This window comes from Ochlerotatus camptorhynchus, unplaced genomic scaffold (genome assembly GCF_037179485.1).
Source record: "Ochlerotatus camptorhynchus isolate MF236.1 unplaced genomic scaffold, CSIRO-AGI_Acam_v1.1 ptg000320l, whole genome shotgun sequence".
In the NCBI taxonomy this organism is placed as follows: Eukaryota; Metazoa; Arthropoda; class Insecta; order Diptera; family Culicidae; genus Ochlerotatus; species Ochlerotatus camptorhynchus.
Genome location: NW_027040808.1, coordinates 876077 through 896897, shown reverse-complemented (window position 1 = coordinate 896897; position 20821 = coordinate 876077). Strand labels below are relative to the sequence as shown.

The 20821-nt window shown below is 39.8% G+C and overlaps 1 protein-coding gene across 3 annotated transcripts in view; it reads right to left on the bottom strand.

Moving 5' to 3' along the window:
• Positions 1–1965: 1965 nt before the first annotated feature.
• The window catches only part of LOC135707827 (UDP-glucosyltransferase 2-like), a 63319-nt gene continuing 44463 nt past the window's right edge, over positions 1966–20821 (bottom strand). For all 3 annotated transcript variants that reach the window (XM_065229730.1, XM_065229728.1, XM_065229729.1), the window contains exons 2-3: positions 3541–3760; positions 1966–2816 (exon numbers count right to left, since the gene is read on the bottom strand). In XM_065229730.1, coding sequence (XP_065085802.1) covers positions 2516–2816; positions 3541–3760 — 521 coding nt within the window. In that variant the 3' untranslated portion in view covers positions 1966–2515. The remainder of the gene's footprint in view (positions 2817–3540; positions 3761–20821) is intronic.

The following is a 20821-nucleotide window of genomic DNA, read 5'->3' as shown; positions in this document are numbered from 1 at the left end:
ACAATACTCGGTGGTAAACTGGAAAATGGCATCTGGCGGCGTCGCATAAATCACGAGTTGTACCAAGTATATAACGGCATGGATATTGTGAAGCTTATAAAACACGGCAGGCTACAGTGGGTTGGGCATGTGACACAAATGCCAGAAGAGCGTCAAGCGAAGTCAATATTCAGCAGGGAACCCGGAAGAGGACGTCGGCTTCAGGGTAGGCCACGCACGCGTTGGCTTTGTGCAGTTGAGGAGGACATTAGGTCCTTGAACGTCCAAGGCGACAAACGTAATGCATCTACACCGGGTTGAAGCGCTACTACTTGCGATGGTAATGTGGTGTTTACACTTAGGCTAGTTTGCTAGGCTGCTAGCAAAAACGCCCACCAGCATAATGTAAACAGGGCATCAGCGTCTACCAGCATGAAATTTCAGGAGCAACTGAAATTCGTGCTAGTTGGCGAGTACACTAGCGCGAGTAAATCTGCACAGATGTAAACACCCCATAAATGATAAAAATAGACACTGATTGTGGCTTACCAGAGGTTAGAGGGGTACATTGTCGAAGGATAGGATTAGGGGAGGAGCTTAGGGGTGAGGTTTTGTTGTCTCATCAGAGCGTTGTCACCAGTATGAACGGTAGGTAATTGATGGTCCTTTCGACACTAGAATATCAAATTTACACGAAGAGACAGGCATTCCCAAAATAGATTCCAGAATTAACGAAACTAACCATAAGTTTGCACAAAAATGTATTTTATCAGAACATGCTTTGATAAGCAATTTTATATAGTAGATAAGGTGTATGTAGTAGTTGTAGGTTAGTTGTAGTTGTAAATAGTAGTTATAAGTAGCATTATTTTTCAATTTAAAATAAACCAATCCCACCAAGGTAGTCATTCTCTAGAACAGACCTGATAAGACTAGGAACTGTAACAAATAATAATTGAAATTCAAAAGAACTAAAGTTGAAAAGACGCCTCTGTGTCACTTGATGAGTAATTCATGTAAACCAAACAAAAACATTTAAAGTTAAAAAAATAGTATGAACGATAGTGTGGTTCTGCATTCGTCAGGAGGTCGACTGGCTATGGTGACCAGTGGGCGACGATGAGACTCATCGACCGACTAGACAAACAAAAACTAATAGGACTAATATGGTTTAGTTGTTGCACTACCTGAAAAAATGCTCTTCAAAGGATTCAGAACAAAGTTCTGAACAGGATTACTTCCACTCACTTGCTATAAAAAATGTTTTTTTTTCAGAATTATGAAATCATGAGATGGTATAGTGATAATTTGTACTTGTAAGTTACAAGACGAGTACGTGAAGTATGTGTTTGACACATAAAATCTGTCAATATTGCTTTCAGTGAGTCGCAATCAGCAATTTAACGACTCGTGAGTTCTCACTCTGAGTGAACGCTCACGAATCATAAGATCGCTTATTGTGACGCTCTGAAAGCAAAATTGACAGGTTTTATAAGTCAAACACTACATTTATTACTTACAAGTACAGCATATCATTATATCATCTAATGATTGCTAAAAATAACTAACAATTTCCGTTTATAATTAATTCCAAAAATAATAAGTCAATTCCATTTATAATAAGTTCGATATAGTTAAAGATTTTTGTTTTAAGAAGACAATTGTTATACTGACATGCATCACCGCTTCACACACAACAATCCCATATGAATAGGAAACCTCTAGGACACGAGACTGTTGTGCGAATAGCGACATTGCAGATATGTACAGAAACCTGGTTTAGAATACTGAACTGCCAACGCAAGAGCAATGCAACCACACTTAGATTGTAAAGCTACTTACGACAGTATGAGCATCTCGGTTAAAACATGAATGTGAATCGACGAAAAAAAACCTATCTGCTCGACCTAGAAGATTTGCATTGAAACATTTTCAATACAAGGCCATTTCTCATTCAATCAATTGTTCCATGATGGACGGCACCTGCGGTTTGTACTTTATTTATTTTATTTGCTTCTCATACTCGTGTTAAAGTTAACATCATTATGCCTAAACCTAAAATTAAATACGTGCTACGTGAAAAATGTAGCGGAAACATCTATGCATTCAATGTTGGCCAACCTCCCCTTCCCGTCGTCCCTTTGCCGCTTTTCACGTACGAAGTCTATTTCGGCAAGTTCCTCCATCATCCATCCATAAATGAATATACCTACCAGTGCAAACAGTCAGTATCGAACAGTGCAAACGGTCTAAATAAACACTAACCTAATATTGGGCATCACCAACCTAAATTTACGCAATACATTAACCGTACGCCTATTGACTTGTGCATTCGTACCTTCGGACGTGTTACAACACATTCTTCAAAAAAAAAAAAAACATCTTCTTCGCCAAGGTTAAGCATACATCATATCCACGGTCATCTGTCGCACCTCTTTCCTATCGTCCATTCATTAGCATTCGTTCCAATATGCTATTACTGCTGCCGCGCTGCAAGTACCTACTTGTACACACGTTGAACTCCCTTCAAATTGCTCTAGAGGGCTTTCTGTTTCACCCGCCGCACTTGCCACGATTGTGCTCGAAGTAGAAGGTAGCTCAGTAGCCGCTTGAGGACATAAGCAACCAGAGCCAGCACGACCAGAGCTGTGGCTAGTAGTGTGGCCACCACGTCATAATAGTGATACTGCCAGGCTGGCATCTGGGCCTGTTTGTACCGCAGGTGCGAGGCTCCCTGATGTCGGATGACGTACTCCGTCCACCAGACGGCTTTGTCCAGTGGGCGCATCGGTTGGTCCCGGACCAGCTTGGCCAGCCGTTCGATGTTTCGTTTGTATCTAGTGGGAAAGGGTGGGAAGAGATGGAAATGTGATGAGACCTATAGGCGGAGGATTTTGAGTTTTCCTATTTGTAAAGGTTACAGAATGTGGGAATATTAACGACGACGTTGTAGACAAATTACGTGATTGAATGACAGATGTCGACATATGGGAAACTGAATGAACATATACTGATGGAGAAGTTCCGAGAAGCACCTTTAGAACCAATAAATATAGAGTATGGCTTCATTGACTCGAAACTCGAAAGTGCTGAGTCCCGACCTACAAAAGTAGGAGTTGATGAAATCCATGAGTGAGCACGTTGAGCATAAGCCAACGGCCTTATAGGCTTAGAAAAAAGGGTTCACACTCTATGCCAGTGTTGCAAAAATATAAAAAAAATTAAATCTCATCAAAGAACAAGACCTCGCATGATTTTCGTAGACCAAAATCAACAAGCAAACAACTGCGGTTGGTATTGCAAGCAGTGAATCGCAGTTTGGAAGATCAAGCTAATAAAAATCATCAGCTGCCAATCTCACCAAACTATGGTGAGATTGAGTTTCATGTTTTTTGCTTTACACCCAAACGCAACCGATACTTTCATAACGGATGGCAGCAGTCGCATCGTGTCTGCCATCGGTCAAGAGAAAAATGGGATACCTTAAAATCAAGCTTAGGTTTTCAATCAAACAGTTAAGTTAAAACAAACAGGATAATACAGTACCATATAGGTACTTACTTTTTGTTCCCGATAACCTCCAGTATCGCCTCCCGGAGGTTCTCGGTCGTTAGGTGTTCCATCCAGATCGTCTTTCCGATGCCACGTTCGACCACCTTGTCTCCATTGCCAAACTGGTCGAAGTTGAACGGTATCACCACCATCGGAACTTGTCGATCTACTGCTTCCTCCATTGACTGCTGTCCACCCTGGGTCACGAATAGCTTCACATTTGGATGGGCTAGAGGTCAAGATAGAAAAAAAAACGTTGTATAAGTAAGTTTATTTATTTATTTCGTCAACCAACGTAGACTAGAACATATTCGAGTACAGTTTTGTTTTCTTAAATTTATTTATTTATTTCGTCCACTTTGGACAACAGGTTAAAAGTATAATTTTGTCTTTAATAAAAATGAAGCATTGTCAGCTTTCCTATTTTTTTATGAGTTATAATGCCTAATGGAGTAAAAATATTGTTTTAGTTTATGCCGAGACATTGTAAAGTATGGTTTCGCAGTATTGATTGTAAGAGGCCATCATGCGGTTTAATGGCCCATATTTTGCATAATTTGTGCGATGATGTTTTATGGCAAATAGATTTCGATTTCGGAGTTGCCGAGTAGGTGCATAGAAATTTAATTTTGATAAAAGTTCTGTGGAGTCAATGCGCTGCGAAGCGATATCGTTTACAAATGAAACCATTGCATATTCACGACGCTCTTTTAATGTTTGAATGTTTATAAGCATGCAGTGTGCTTCAAATGATGGAAGAGGAAATGATGTCCAACCTAATTTACGAAGAGCGTATAATAGAAATTGTTTTTGTACAGATTCTAATCTTTCATCGTGCATGATTGAAAAAGGAGACCGTACTATGCTGCAATATTCCAGTATTGACCTCACATAGGCAATATATAGTGTTTTAATTGTGTATGGGTTATGAAAGTTATAGCAAAAGCGCTTGATAAAGCCTAGCATGTTATTTGCCTTGTGAATAATTATGTTGTAATGGTCTATGAAAGTTAGTTTAGAGCCTTAGATAATTCCTAAATCCCAAACTCTTTCACATTTTTCTACATTTTGATTTCCTAGTGCAATTGAAATATTTGAAGTTGTTCTTTTCCTGCGTAGATTAAATAGGGGAAATGGCTCTAATGTTAGTCTATGGATCTAATATTGGGCCCATCGCTAAAAAACTGCTTTTTATCAATTTTATCTAGATGCACGTGTCATTGAGACGGTACTAATGGATATTTTTGGTCGCTATTGAAAATTTAGTCGATTGCTGATATGGGCCCGAATTAGGGGCATTTAGGCTGACATTACATCCAATTCCACTAGTTAACCAGTCCGTGTAGAAACCGACTCGTGAATCATTTTCTGTTAAAAATACAGAAAAAAGTATACTAACAAGAAGTTCAAATATTTGATCAGAAGTTTTTTTTTTCTACGAATTTTGACAGTTTTCAAGTGTTCAGTTTTTAGCATTCCAAATATTCGCACATTGCATAAGCATTTTTGTGATAAAAAAAATCGATCACGGACGGTTTGAGATATTGGTGATTTTATTTTTTTTTCAAATATTTTAGTTAAAATAAATAAAAACAGTTGTTGTTAATTTTTTTTTACCCGAAAAACATTAATTTTTATCTGCAACTTAGTCTCAGACCTCATTTCGATCAGAAATGCCGTTTCCGTGCTATAATTATTTAAACAAAATCTAGGACGCAATTATGAGAATTTTACGTTGTAAGATAGAAAATAGACCAGGTTTTTACCACATATACCTCTGTCAATAGCAGATGAATTTTAATTCTAAACAAGCCTAAGTATTGGGAATTTATCTACCAATCTGCTAAATTGAACACTTTATTAATTTTCAATAGGTCACTATTGAAAAATACACAAATGTCCAACTGTTGCAATGGTGATCAAAATTATCACCGATTACCTGCAAACAGCGCATTCCCTAACACAGATTTAAAAATCGAATTCGATCCTGTACCACTGAACGTTGCTCATTCAATCACCGTTCGTGGTGGTGTCCGGTCGTCAACGTCAGTAGCAGCAACAGTGATTAGCGTGTGGCGTACCCCACGAAAGGCAGCCTGCAAACAGTGAGCTGCAGAGCCCACATGAGCACCCATAGAAGGAGGAAGAAGCCGCTGGATTGAAATCAGTTTCCTCGTGAGTAGCTGCGGGTCATAATCAACCTTGTGCGTGTCAACCTTGCTCCAAACAATTAACAGCTCGCCAACTACACCCCAATAGCTCAGCATTACTCAACCATCACGACTAAACGGTCCTTTTCAGGACCAGCACAAATTTGTTAAAGAGTATGTTTTGGATATTATAAAGGGTATCAATCGGATGTCAGTTCCCGCAAGCAGCTAACTATCAAAGCTCAATCTGGTCTATAGAGATTTTCACGTCCGGTTGTATTGGTGCGATATGTGAGAGAGTGTTAGTGAATATCCGAGGAAAATACATAACAAATCGATGTCAAACTCATTTTGAAAGATCTACTTTCATACATTTTTTAGGTTAGCCAGAGGAAAATAATAAACAACTTTACACGGCGTTGCTCCCACTAGTGTGCGAGCGTTAAACGTCATTAATCTCTATAGAAGGTGTGGAATTGTAGGCCTGAAGGTATTGGTGCAATTCGTTTTTCACTCGGTTTTCATTTCGATTCGCACGATTCGTTTACTCAGCCACCCTTGTAGTGGCGTCATAATGTTTGTTTCGATCGGCATAGGAAATTAATATGAATTATAGAATTTGTGTATGTTACCAAAATTTTTGAATGGTCTGCCACTAAATGTTGAGATAACTAATTGATTATTGAATATCACACTGTGCATACCATAAAAAAGCAGCCTGTTTGTAAGTTCCATATAACATACAGCTCGCAAGCCTTATCCGTGTTGAACACCCTAATAGATCAGCATTACTCAACCATCACAAGAAAACGGTCCTTTTCAGGACCATCATAAATATGGTAAAGAGTATTTTTTACGTAGGATTACGTCTTTCGGCAACGTATTGGGGGTCCAATTTCAGAAAATCAAATTCTACCGCATTTCGTAAAGAGGTCAGGTGTCAGGTCAGGTGTTGATTACATATAACTCTGTCAATAGCAGATGGATTTTTTTTTTTTTTTTTTTTTTTTAACTTTTTATTTGTTCCAAATTCAAAATAAATTACATTTCATTTTTAACCTAGGTGCTCCAGTTACTACAGTAACTTACCAGCCTTAATTGTTATGATATTTATCTAAGTATTTTTACATTGTTCCTGTCTTGGCAATTCAGTATTTTAAACAGGTTTTTTTTAAACCTGCATGTCAGTATAACAATTGATAGCTTAAAACTAAATAACTAAAACTAAATCTTATCTAAGTATAAAGGGAATTAATCGTTGCAATTGAGGATTGTAACGATTTTTGCCGGAAATTATTAATTATTTTGTTGGACATTTGTGCTAAAGTCTCAACATTCGAAATTCTATGTACTTCGGTAGTACTGTACCAGGGAGGCAACTTCAAAATCATCTTCAGAATTTTGTTCTGAATCCTTTGAAGTGCTTTTTTTTCCTGGTAGTGCAACAACTAGACCATATTGGCACAGCGTAAAGCATGGCCGGTCTAAAAACTTGTTTAAATATTAGAAGTTTATTCGTCAGGCAAAGTTTGGATTTCCTGTTAATAAGAGGATACAAACATTTTATATATTTGTTACATTTGGCTTGAATGCCCTCAATGTGATCTTTAAAAGTTAATTTATGGTCAAGTATTAATCCAAGATATTTCACTTGGTTTGACCAGGAAATTGGAACTCCGTTCATAGTGACTATGTGACTACTACTAGGTTTCAAAAAGGAAGCCCTGGGCTTATGTGGAAATATTATAAGTTGAGTTTTGGAAGCGTTGGGAGAAATCTTCCATTTTTGTAAATAAGAAGAGAAAATATCTAAACTTTTCTGAAGTCTGCTGCAAATAACACGAAGACTTCTTCCTTTAGCGGAAATACCTGTGTCATCAGCGAACAAAGATTTGTGGCAACCCTGAGGCAAATCAGGGAGGTCCGAAGTGAAAATGTTATACAATATAGGCCCAAGAATGCTACCCTGAGGAACTCCTGCCCTAACAGGTAGTCGATTAGATTTGGAATTTTGATAATTTACTTGAAGAGTTCTGTCAGTTAAATAATTTTGAACTAATTTCATAATATAAAGTGGAAAATTAAACTTTTTCAATTTAGCAATCAAACCTTCATGCCAAACACTGTCGAATGCTTTTTCTATGTCTAGAAGAGCAACTCCAGTTGAGTGGCCTTCAGATTTGTTTGAACGAATTAAATTGGTAACTCTTAAGAGTTGATGAGTAGTTGAATGCCCATGGCGAAATCCAAACTGCTCATCTGCAAAAATTGAGTTCGTATTGATGTGAAGCATCATTCTATTCAAAATTATCTTTTCAAAAAGTTTACTTATTGAAGAAAGCAAACTTATTGGACGGTAGCTAGAAGCTTCAGCTGGATTTTTATCCGGCTTCAAAATTGGAACAACTTTTGCATTTTTCCATTTATCAGGAAAGTATGCCAAGACAAGGTACTCTCTGGGAGTTTTTTTATGAGGATATAGAAAATTCCATCATCACCTGGAGCTTTCATATTTTGAAACTTTTTAGTTATAGACCTTACTTCGTCCAAATCAGTCCCCCAGGAATCATCAAAAATATTTTCCCGAGAGAAAATATTCCGAAAATCCCGAGCAACCTGATTCTCAATAGGACTAGTAAGACCCAAACTGAAATTATGGGAACTCTCGAATTGCTTAGCAAGTTTCTGAGCTTTTTCCAAATTTGTGATCAAAATTTTACCACCTTCTTTAAGCGCTGGAATTGGCTTTTGAGGTTTTTTCAAAATTTTTGTGAGTTTCCAAAAGGGTTTGGAACTCGGGTCTAATTTAGAAACATTATTTTCAAAAGTTTTGTTCCTCAGGGCAGAGAATCGCTTTTTAATTTGTTTTTGCAAATCCCGCCAGATAACTTTCATGGCAGGATCGCGTGTTCTTTGAAATTGTCTCCTACGGACATTTTTAAGACGGATCAAGAGCTGAAGATCATCGTCTATTATAATTGAATCGAATTTAACCTCGCATTTTGGTACTGAGGCAGCTCTTGCTTCAACTATAGAAGTAGTCAGAGATTCAAGAGCATAATTAATTTCATCTTTGGTTTGCAAAGGAATGTTTGGATCGAAGTTATATTCCATAAATGTTCGATATTGCTCCCAATCAGCCCTATGGTAATTGAAAGTAGAGCTGTTGGGATTAGAAATTATTTCTTGAGATATTTCAAAAGTTACTGGAAGGTGATCAGAACTGAAGTCAGCATGGGTAACCAATTGGCTACAAAGTTGACATGAATCAGTTAAGACTAAATCAATAGTTGAGGGATTTCTTGCAGAAGAAAAGCATGTTGGACTGTTTGGATATTGAATAGTGTAATAACCTGCAGAACAATCATCAAACAGAATATTACCATTGGAATTGCTTTGAGCATTATTCCATGAGCGGTGTTTTGCATTAAAATCACCAATAATGAAGAATTTAGACCTATGACGGGTAAGTTTCTGGAGGTCACCCTTGAGAAAATTCTTTTGCTGGCCTACGCATTGGAATGGCAAATAGGCAGCTATAAACGTAAGTTGTCCAAATTTTGTTTCAACAGAAACTCCCAAAGTTTCAAAAACTTTGGTTTCAAATGAAGAAAGAATTTTATGCTTGATTCGTCTATGAATAATGATGGCAACGCCACCACAGGGTCCATCAAGACGATCATTTCTATAAATCAAGTAATTTGCGTCCTTCTTAACCTTATGGTCAGGTTTAAGGAAAGTTTCAGTTATAACGGCAATATGCACGTTATGAACTCTCAAAAAATTAAATAGCTCGTTTTCATTATCTTTAAGAGATCGAGCATTCCAATTTAAAATGTTTAATGCTTTAAAATCCATTACTGAATTTTAAAGTCATGACAATATTATTAGCAAATTTTACTCCAGTTTGAATAGCATCAAACATGGAGTTAGATTTAAGCATATCAGAAATCATGTCAATTAATGAATTCTGTAAAAATTCCATTTTAGGGGCAGTAATGCTTCCTAAGTCAAAATTGTCAAAATTTCCGTTAGAACGTTGGTTAGTATTTTGATTTCTACCCGCTGCAATAGCAGCATAGGTAGCTCCATTAACTCGCTGAACATTGTTAGCAGCGAGGGGAGTAGGTACAGATGAAACATTTGAAGCAGGGGTGATATTTGTACCTACGGGTACGAATGGTACGAATGTAGAATTTGTTCCTCGCTGACCGTTGTTAACAGCAGAGGAATTTGTACCTGGTCGGAAACGTGGAGCGTTTCTTACCTGTCGGTTAGAACGAGATTGTAGGATCGCTTTGCGAGTCTTACATTCCCAAAAATTGGATTTGTGGTTTTCACCACAATTTGAACATTTAAATTTCTTAGGATCTTCCTTAACAGGACAGTCGTCCTTTGCGTGAGAGGAATCACCACAATTCATGCATTTAGCTGGCATGTAGCAATTTTTAGTTCCGTGACCCCATCCCTGGCACTTACGGCACTGAGTGAGGTTTTGGAAATTTCTTCCAGTCTTCCTGAAGTGTTCCCACTTCACTCGGACATGGAGCATAAGGCTAGCTTTTTCTAAGGCCTTAAGGTTGTTTAGTTCACTAGACTTGAAGTGAACTAAATAAAAATCATTAGAAATCCCGTTGCGCGAATCGCCAGGACGGGATTTCATTTTCATTTTGATTACTTGGAGTGGCACAACTCCAAGTAATTTTGCCAGTTCATCTTTGATCTGATCCAGGGATTCACCACTGGGCAGTCCTTTCATGACAACCTTGAACACACGTTCAGTTTTGGTGTCGTAAGTAAAAAATTTGTGCTTCTTCTCAGTAAGATACTTGAGAAGACATTTAAATCCGTCCAAGGTTTCAGCCAATACACGGCATTCACCCCGACGTCCAATTTGTAGTGAAAACTTAACTTTCACGAAATTCAAAAGTTCCATGCGAAGAGCATGGAAATCGGTAGTGGTTATCACAATAGGGGGAATCTTTTCCTTCTTGGCATTAAGTCGGGAAAGTTTACTAGAATTTTTCTTGGATGATGGATCATTCTCATCATCCGTGAGCAAATCAAATTGATTACTCAAATTAATTTCTTCAGAAGGGGGTCAAGAGTTTGCCCCTTTCTTTTGCGTTTAGGCGCCATGGCGGCAGTAAATTTTTTATCCAAATCGACTTCCAAGCAGATTACTATAAGAATCTGAAGGATCGAAGAGGAATTTTCCAAATCGATATCCAAGAAGGATTACCTCGGGTAGGGTCCAAACAAGGATCGAAGAGGAATAAGAGGAGTTGAACAAGGTAGAAAATTTTTACAGGTTGAGCACTGAAAAGTGCTGTTTAAATTTGTTGTAGCTTTAGGTAGTAGTAACAGTTCCTTAAGCAAAAAGCAAATAGATCCGCACGGCAAGAGAGCACGATGCGGACTGCAGATGGATTTTAATTCTAAACAAGCCAAACGATTGGAAATTTATCAGGCAAATTGCTACAATGAACACTTTATTAATTTTCAATAAGTCACTATTGAAAAATACACAATGTCCACCTGTTTCAATGTTGATAAAAATTATCACCGATTACCTGCAAACAGCGCATTCCCTAACACAGATCTAAAAATCGAATTCGATCCTGCCTCACTAAACGGTGCTTCAATAGATTACTGTTGAAAATTACACAAATGTCCAACTGTTGAAATGGTTATCAAAATTATCACCGATTGCCTGCAAAAAGTGGTTTCCCAAACATAAAGGGTGTCCACGATGAAATTGCCACACTATGAAATTGCTCTAACTTTTTAACCGTTGGGTAGAATTTAATGAAAATTTGGGTGGATTTAGTTCATAGTGCATTATTTACAAGTTTTAAAGTCCTGTGATCAAAACTCGCGGAAATGGAGTTGAAAGAACAGCTCGTGCGTGATAAAATCTTGCGCATTCATCACAAGAACAAGGATCTCTCGCATCGTTCCATCGCTAAAACGTTGGGAATCGCGAATTCCACGGTGTCGCGAGTGATTAAGCGGTTCGAGGAACGGTTGACCACCGATCGGAAGCCCAGAAGTGAAGCAAAAAGTATTCCGTACAACACCAAAAATCACAACCGCGTAGTTGGGGCCTTCAACCGAAATCCGAACGCCTCCGTTAGGGATGTGGCTAAGAAGCTGCACCTAAGCCGAAGTTTTGTCCAGAAGGCCAAAACTAAAGCTGGGCTTCGAACGTTCAAGGTACAAAAGGCCCCTAATCGCGACGAGAAGCAGAACAAGTCCGCCAAAACCCGTGCCAGGAAGTTGTACCTCAACATGCTGACGAAAGATGAATGCTGCATCATGGACGACGAAACATATGTGAAGGCCGACTTCAAACAGATCCCCGGCAACCTGTTTTTCACGGCCAAGGATAAGTTCAGCGTTCCGGAGCATGTCCGCATTCAGAAGATGTCCAAATTTGCGAAGAAATTCCTGGTTTGGCAAGCCATCTGCACGTGCGGGAAGCGGAGTGCACCTTTCGTGACCCAGGACACGATGAACGGACAGGTGTACATAAAAGAGTGCCTCCAGAAGCGGCTGCTTCCTCTCCTGAAGGCCCACAACGTCCCAACAATCTTCTGGCCGGATTTGGCCTCATGCCACTACTCCAAGGACGTGCTGAAGTGGTATGCGGACAATAAGGTCAATTTCGTGCCGAAAATGTTCAACCATCCCAACACTCCGGAGCTCCGCCCCATCGAGAAGTACTGGGCGATTATGAAGCAGCACCTTCTTAAACGACCTAAGGTAGTGAAGACAGTCGAGGAACTGAAGAAAGTATGGGTTTACATGCAAAAAACGGTTGATTCACAGGTTGTGCAGAATCTTATGGCCGGGGTTAAGGCCAAGGTGCGGGCATTTGCGTATGGACTGTAAATAAAATACGAGTAAAATGGTAAAATGAAGTTTAATAGTTATTTCTCAATCCCTGAAAATTTGATGGCAATCGGATGAAAACTCGAATTTTGCGAATCAATTTTGTGTGTGGCAATTTCATCGTGGACACCCATCTCGATTCTGGGCAATGAGAAGGCGGATTCACTTACGAAGGTGGGCGCTATGCAAGGGGACAAATCTCCTACAACGAATTTTTCTTCATTTATCGTCAACAGTCACTCGCCAGTTGGCAAAATAAATGGAGTGAAGGGAGTTTTGGGACGATGGTTATATTCAATCATCCCTAAGGTGTCGAAGTGTCCTTGGTTCAAAGGTTTGGAGGTGGGTTGAGACTTCATTCGTGTGATGTCTCACCTCATGTTCAATTACTGTTCGTTAAACTCTCACTTGTTCCGTGTTGGGCTGCGGGACAGCAATCTCTGTGAATGTGGACAAGGTTACCAGGACGCAGATCACATTATTTGATCTTGGATTGATCACCGTAGAGTCAGATCTGATTTATATGATTCTTTTCGGTCTCGAGGTAGACAACCTAATGTTCCAGTTTTGGATATTTTGGCTAGAAGCGATCTGGAGCGATCATATATGTTTTCTTGAATAGTATTAACCTTAGATTGTAGTTTGGTTAACCTTGTGTTTAGTATGTGTTTTGTGTAAGTGTGTGTGTGTTTTGTGTGTGAATTTATTCCTGTAATAATTGTATAATAACAGAGCTGATATAAAGTTGAATAGGATTAAGTATATGTTTAAGAAATAGTAAAAAAAATTGAATCATAAGTCATATTTCAAATCTAGTTCTACCTTTCCCCATCCACTAACATCTAAATGACCACGAGTATTCGATTAAATTCCTCTAATTTTAGATTTAAGACATAAAATTGCCGAATTTAGGCAAAAATGTGGATCATTGCCCAAAGATCGATTCATACATATATTTGTTTTTTCGCTATTTTGCCTGGAACTGCTTAACCGCTGATTTTATTAAATTTAAGGAAACCTGTTCGTTCAGTTTTGAGATACAATGTGGACATCGATTTGCTTGAAATACGCAGTAAACAACAACGATCCACCAAGTGCGTGAAATATGGTTTATGAGGCCATTACCCTAACGAAAAACTAGATTCACTTAAAGGCCAGAGTGGTCCTACCTGGATAGGAAAAAATGTCTTTATTTTGTTATTAAAATGTTCGCTACATCACGCCAGTGTGATGACTTTTGGTTTCAGCTCAAACGTGCGGTTAACGGTCACACACTTAACGACATCGTACTAAGTGTGCTCTCCCATTTTAGTTCGCCATTTGATAATGCTGTAGTGCACAGACGTAGGCAAAGGGCCATTGAAAGGTCTTTGCTCTTTTTACTCTGACATGTGGCTGGATATAGACTCGGGCAACTCAGACATAATAACTTACTTTCATGACGAAATATTCATTGAAATCAGCATAGTACACATAGCAAGTTTAACAAACAGGGCACAGCTTCACTTTTGTCATGGTACGGTTAGACCACGAATTTAGAAACACATAGGGTATGAACGTATAAAACACTTCCTTGGCTTTTATACGAATTCAATCTTAATAACAATTCAACATTGATGGGCAATCCATGTACTATATTTATGATTCACAGTTGTCAATTGCCTCATATAAATAATTAAAATAAAATCCTAAAATGCATGTAAAATTTTACGGTTGTTAGTGGGAGGTGCAGTTCGTTGCGATAATTGTTTATTTCTAGATAGAGCTGGAATTAGGGCGTAGCAGCTTTTGTAAGCAATGACTTCTCTCGATGATTTCTCGGAAGTCATGGCTTTTCCTTGCAAATCTACATCACCATCGAGTAGAGGAAGACTTCTCCTACCAGATGGACATGTTGGTTTGTATAGGCGTTCCTTGAATTCCGAGAAATCAACGAGAGAAGTCATTGTTTACAAAGGCTGTTTCGCCCTAATTCCAGCTCTATCTAGATTTGGAGCAAATTTCGTGCTGAGAAAATTGAAAAAAAATCTAATCGGGCATCTTGTAGTGTTTACTGTTGTGATATTGTCAATATCAGACACTCTGCAGAACTCCTCCTTGCGTATTAGAGCATCTCCACCGCTGTTAGTTTTGGAAACTGAATCAGCATGACATCCACCTGTGACCAATGCGCTAAACCAGTTAAAGGCGATGAAGAATCAGTTTCCTGCATGGCGTTTTGCGACAGGATGATTCACGTGAAGTGTGGCGGCCCAAAGTTGAACAAGACTTTTCTGAATATTGTCCACACTAGCCCGAACTTGTTTTGAATGTGCAACGAGTGCGTGAAGTTGATGAAATGTGCTCGGGTCAAAACTGCTGTTTCGTCGTTTGGTAGTGCGATTAATTCTATCACCAAGAGACAAGAAATTGCACGCGCTGAGCTTAGGAAGGAAATGGCTAAGCAAGGACAGTAGATCGCTCAGCTGTCGAAACAAATTGCATTGTCAACTCCAACACCCTTGGGTTCGGATTTCGGAGATTTAATGCGTGAACCGCTATTAAAACGGCACCACGATGAAGGCTCGCTCACAGCAAACCACTTGTTGGTGGTACTAAAGCAGTAACGGATGACAATGTCTTTACCGAGGTGCTTACTGTCCCTGAACCCATCGAACTGTTTTGGCTGTACCTTTCTCGTATACATCCTAGCGTGAAATCGGAATCAATCGAGAAGCTGGTCAACGGTTGTGTACAGTGCGAGGATTCGATTGAGGTTGTTTTGCTAGTCAAAAAAGGATCCGACATCAGCCGTATGAGTTGGATTGGCTCCCAAACTACGCGAAGTTGCTCTTACATCGGATACATGATCGAAAGGAATTTTATTCCGTGAATTTGAAGACAACTCAAAAAGCATGTGGATGCCTCGTTTGAACATGCCTACCATCACGATCTCTCCTGTTCGGGGACCTTCCGAGTTGTCAACTCCCATCGCATCGGACTAGACCCAGTATGCTGATTCAGAGTTTGATGCCGCGTTGTGAATTGGAACGCTGTAAACCAGAACGAACAGCCTGCCGCATTATGGGAGACCTCGAACCCCTCCATCCAGTCACGGCAGCTGTTTCCCGCCATCAGAGTCGTTCTGGGGTCGAGTTCGGTGGTGGAGTCTCCCAACCATCGTTGTCAGGCAAGTATGCATACATTAGTTACAGTAATTTGCATGATCATCAGCTACCATGTTCCAATGCCTCAAGCATCTGCCGGCTGTTTCCAGTTGAGAAGCACTTCTGATACTGCTCATTTACAACATCCGCTTCACTGTTCGAAAAATCCTTATTCATTTCCGGGACGCACAAAAGACCGCTTTTTGAAAGCTCCTGGTTCCTCCAGCCCAGTCGTGCCGATTCCTGTCGGCGCTGTGCATAGTCGTCCTGGACCTGTCGCTTGATCAATATGCCTGATGCCGATCAATTTTTTTTAGCAGTTCGGACTATGTTAGTCATGTTGATGATGCCTCTGCAGATCCTGGAAACCTGGAACGCACCGTAGAAAGTCCCATGGAAGCCCCATATCCCTCCAACTCAGTCCTGCCATCAGCACCTCCGGACCTGCTGTTGTCACTATGGCGAGTATTCAATCAGACTCGATGATGGTTACCTGATGTAGTTGTGATTTTCAGGAAGAACAGTCGTTCAATTCCTTGCCGCAAACAGGACGCACACTCGACGTGCTCTGTACATTCCGCCGGATCGAGTTCCGGACAATGAACTCATCGATACTCACTTCACAGTTATCGAAAGAGCCGCTCCAGTTGACGAGATATTCATTTTGGGAGACTTCAATCTGCCTGACGTTTCGTGGAGTCCATCTCATAGCGGATTCCTGTATCCAGATCCTGATAGCTCTACATTTTACGCAGGAGCTATTAGTCTTCTCGACAGCTACAGCGCAGCAACGCTTTTTCAAATTAATCATGTAGATAACGAAAACAATCGTAGTTTGGGCCTCTGCTTCGTGAGCACTCAGGACAGGACTCCATTAATTTCATTGGCTCCTTGTGCACTCCTCTACGGTTTCATAAGACTTCCGTAAAGCTGACCACCACACAGTGGGATGAAAACAAAAAAAAAAGAGGGACGAAACTATTGAGTGTAGCATTTTGATGTCTTCTAGAACGTTTATTAAATTTGAGAATACTTTATTGCAGTGGTGAATTTTTTTGCGTAAGGGGGGGGAGTGGAGGGAATAACTTTTTTATGTCTTGTTGAAATTGATGATCATGTATGGAAACATTGTAGATTAAGGCAATTTAAGGAACTTTGTCCAAGACGTCAAAATTTCCATCTCTCAAGTGGACGAAGTTATAGGGTGAAAATGGAGTACAACCGTTCAGAACTTTTTAGTTTGAATTTTACATTTTTTTCAATGTTCTAAAAAGTTGTAAGTGCTCTAAATCTATACATTTTTGGTGCCCAAAGCAAATCGCTATCTCTACAATTTAATTTATCAATACAATTCATAGGGGAATACAAGGGGATGCATAATTAATTTTCTAAAAAGTACCTCAAAGTTTTGTTCCGTTTTGCTGTTTTCATGACCGTTTTTCCAAGTGTTTACATTAATGCTCTTTCAATGCTTATTCTGGTTCCCAACAACTGGGCAAAATTTGAACGATTTTGGTTATAATCTCGGTATGCGGGAGAAATTTAAAATTTGAATGACAACCAAAAATCCAAATATTGCTCAAATTTTACCAAACATCTTACTTAGATTGAGAATACTATACCAAACAACTTTGTCGAAGCTACAACCCACTCTAATGTACATACTTGGAAAAATCGTCATGAAAACTGCGATGTTTTTCTTCAGACGAGTATTGGTACAAGTTCAGGGGTTGAAACAGTTGACGTTTTTTACTACACTCGCTTCGCGACAGTCTGTTTGTATTCGAACATTCTTGCTCTACCGTCGTCTCTCTCACACAACACGAGCGGTAGAATAACATTCGAGCTAAAAGAAAATTATCAAAATAGTTATCATATGACATGTGTGATTTCGTTGTAATTCCTCAATTTACACCAAATCAAACCATTTCTGATCAGAAATATTATTACAAGGACATCATTGCTTGCTTTTTTTTTCAGAATTCACACAAGCACACCATCAGCAGCTCATTATGAGAAAAACTAAAATACATACATTCGTGACGGTCTTCGGGGACAGTGTCGTATGACAGAGCCTGTCAAACGACATTTTAGTTTGGTACTGTACTATGATAGCTTGTTTTGCAAGTGTCGGAGGCAAAGGCAGTCAATTATCACAAAAAATGTATCGACTACCGTGACCGCTTACAATACTGGGTACAAGACACAGAAGAAGTCTGCACATTGTTGACGCAATACGCGTATCTGTCAAGGACAACCAAATAATGTAGTGGAATTAAATGGATATTACTAACAACCGGTGGCAACTAACGATTTTATATTGGCTCACTACTTGACTACACACCAAAAAATTATGAATTTTAACGGTGATGTAAATATCCATGCATGCTAAAATTGAAGCATGTAAACTTCCTTTTCACGTAAACTAGCAACTTGCAAGAAAAATTGCTTGCAAAGATGGATGGTTGCATACAATATTTAGATTTTTTTTATTAAATGACTCATAAATTTACATGAATTTTTATGATATGTGACGCTCCATTTATGTGCATCATAGTGACAGAAATGTACACTACTTTTTCGAACTGTGTAGCATATAGGTCCCAAGCAAATAGATTAAAGTATCCCATTCTAGACGAAATTCTAGTACTGCACTATGCTTGTTTTGATTCACTTTGAAAATTTGACAGATAAAATGAGGGGTTCATGGATTTTCCTATGTTTCCAGGGGTGCATCGATTAGCTTGGGACTGAAGATAGTACCAGAGCAGAGCCAAAAAGTTTCTTAAAATGACTTCTCTACAATGTTTCCATAGATGTTCATCAATGTCATCAAGACATAAAAAAGTATTTTATGTTAGTGTATACCCCCCTTAATCAAAAATGTTCACTTCTCAATTAAAGTACTTAAAAATTAAGAAACATTCTAAAATACATAAAAAATGTTACACCTAATAGTTTCGTCGCAAATAGCCATGTCCCACTATTTTTTATTCCGTCCAACTGTGCACCGTAGCATCATAGAATTTGTCTAGCATGGTATGGGAGAGTATCCTTGATCCTGATGACGTTAAGGCTGCAGCGCAAACCTTTTCACATGTCTTGACATATGTCATTGACAGACACTTCCCGAAAAAAACTCAGTACAAAGTTTCTCAATCTCCCTGGCAGACGAGAGAGCTACGTAGGGTGAAGCCAATCAAGAGAACAGCACTGAGAACATTTACTAATAGCGAATTCGTTTATTATTCAGTTCCAACCTGGATCGAGTATCAAGATTAGGTCTGCTTGTTTTCTGACAAACGTCAGTTTGATCGTTTATTTTTAAAACCCAGCTCAGGTTGAGGTTCGCACTGACAAAAAGTTCGGTTTCGCACCAGTTCCAACTTCGATAATAAACGAATTCGCTATGAGTATCGCACGCTTCTTCTGAAATTACATTATGTGAGGCTGAATCACATGTACCAGCGAGTCAGTCGTAAACGCTTTTCAAGTATCCAACGAGGCATCCAGTGCAAACTTAAGCTTCATCCGAAATCCGTTTGGAACTGCGTGAACGAGCAATACAGGGTGCCCGGCCTCTCATCGTCTATGGAATTCATCGGAAAAGTTGCTGCCACCGCTCAGGATATATGCCACCTATTTTCCAAAAAGTTTGCCAGTTTATCCACTAATGAGATACTACGTGACGACCATATTACCCTGGCTGCCAGGAACGTTCCAGTAAATGAACAAACGCTGGGTGCAATTGATGTTAACGCTGAGATGATTTCCATGGCCGCGTCTCTCATATCAAGGAAAAAAGGCCAGAGACGTGTCATCAAGTCATCCTTCAATGCTGGACCTGATGGAGTTCCATCAGTATTTTTTTCCTTTGGTTTGTTTTCCGTCGATCTTGTTTTCCGTGCTGAGCACCAATGCTACCGACGCCAGGAAGGCATCTCCCACACCTGGACCCTACCTATCGACCCATCAACTCATGAACCGGGGACCAACGGCTTTACTTCCCGTGATCAGAGATGTTATGCCTCAGAACATCCCGGTGATGCCGACTGGGATTGAACCCAGGCCTGCTGGGGTGAGAGGTAATCACGCTTACCACTACACCACCGGCGCCGCTACCTTCAGTATTTTTGAAAATACATATTGCTAGCTTGTAAATTCAGCTTCATCATCTGGTCCAGAGACATCTTTCCATCCTGCTGTAAATTTGCGCACATGTTTCCCGTCCAAAAAAGGGAAGGAAACGAGCTGTAGGTAACAATCGAGGAATTACATTGTTAAGTGCCGTTTCGAAGCTATTCAACCTGTGATAATGGAACCGTTGCTGTCCCATTGCAAGCTATCGTTGAGTGCTGATCAACAGGGGTTTGCTATCGGTCCCTCTACAATCACCAATCTACTGTGTCTCACATCGTATATTACCGAAAGCATGTCGGATCGGGTTCAAACGGACGTTATTTATTCAGACCTATCCGCAGCATTCGACAAGTTGAACCATGCAATTGCGACTGCTAAACTCGACAGGTTCGATACATGCGGTAATCTTCTAAGTTGGTGTCGATCGTATATTACTGATCGCCATAAGAGATTGCAGATCAGCTAGCTTCTCCGCCACATCAGGTATGCCTCAGGGAAACCACCTGGGACCGTTGGGGCTGTACGTGCAGCTGGTCATCGAAGCTCCTCGGTTATCATATGCAGATGATCTCAAAATCTTCCTTGGAATCCGCTCGATTGTTGACTGTCACATTCTTCAACGTCAGATGAATGTATTCGCTAGTAGGTGCAGCTTAAACAGAATGGTAGTGAACCCATCCAAATAGACGGGTCTCGTCTCAGTGGATCCACTGGCTTCGGTGTCTTCAATGAAAACTCTAGCGCCTTCGGCAAACTCCAGGAGCTTTGTTCCGTTTATGTTGCTGAGCTGGCAGCAATCAACTTCGCATTGGGGATGATTTCCAACATGCCCGCAGACCATTGCTTCATCTTCTCGGATAGTCTCAGTTCGATTGAGGCTATTCGGTCGATGAAACCAAGTAGGCACTCATCTTATTTCCTTTCAAACGTAAGGGAGCAGATGAGTGTGCTGGTCGAAAG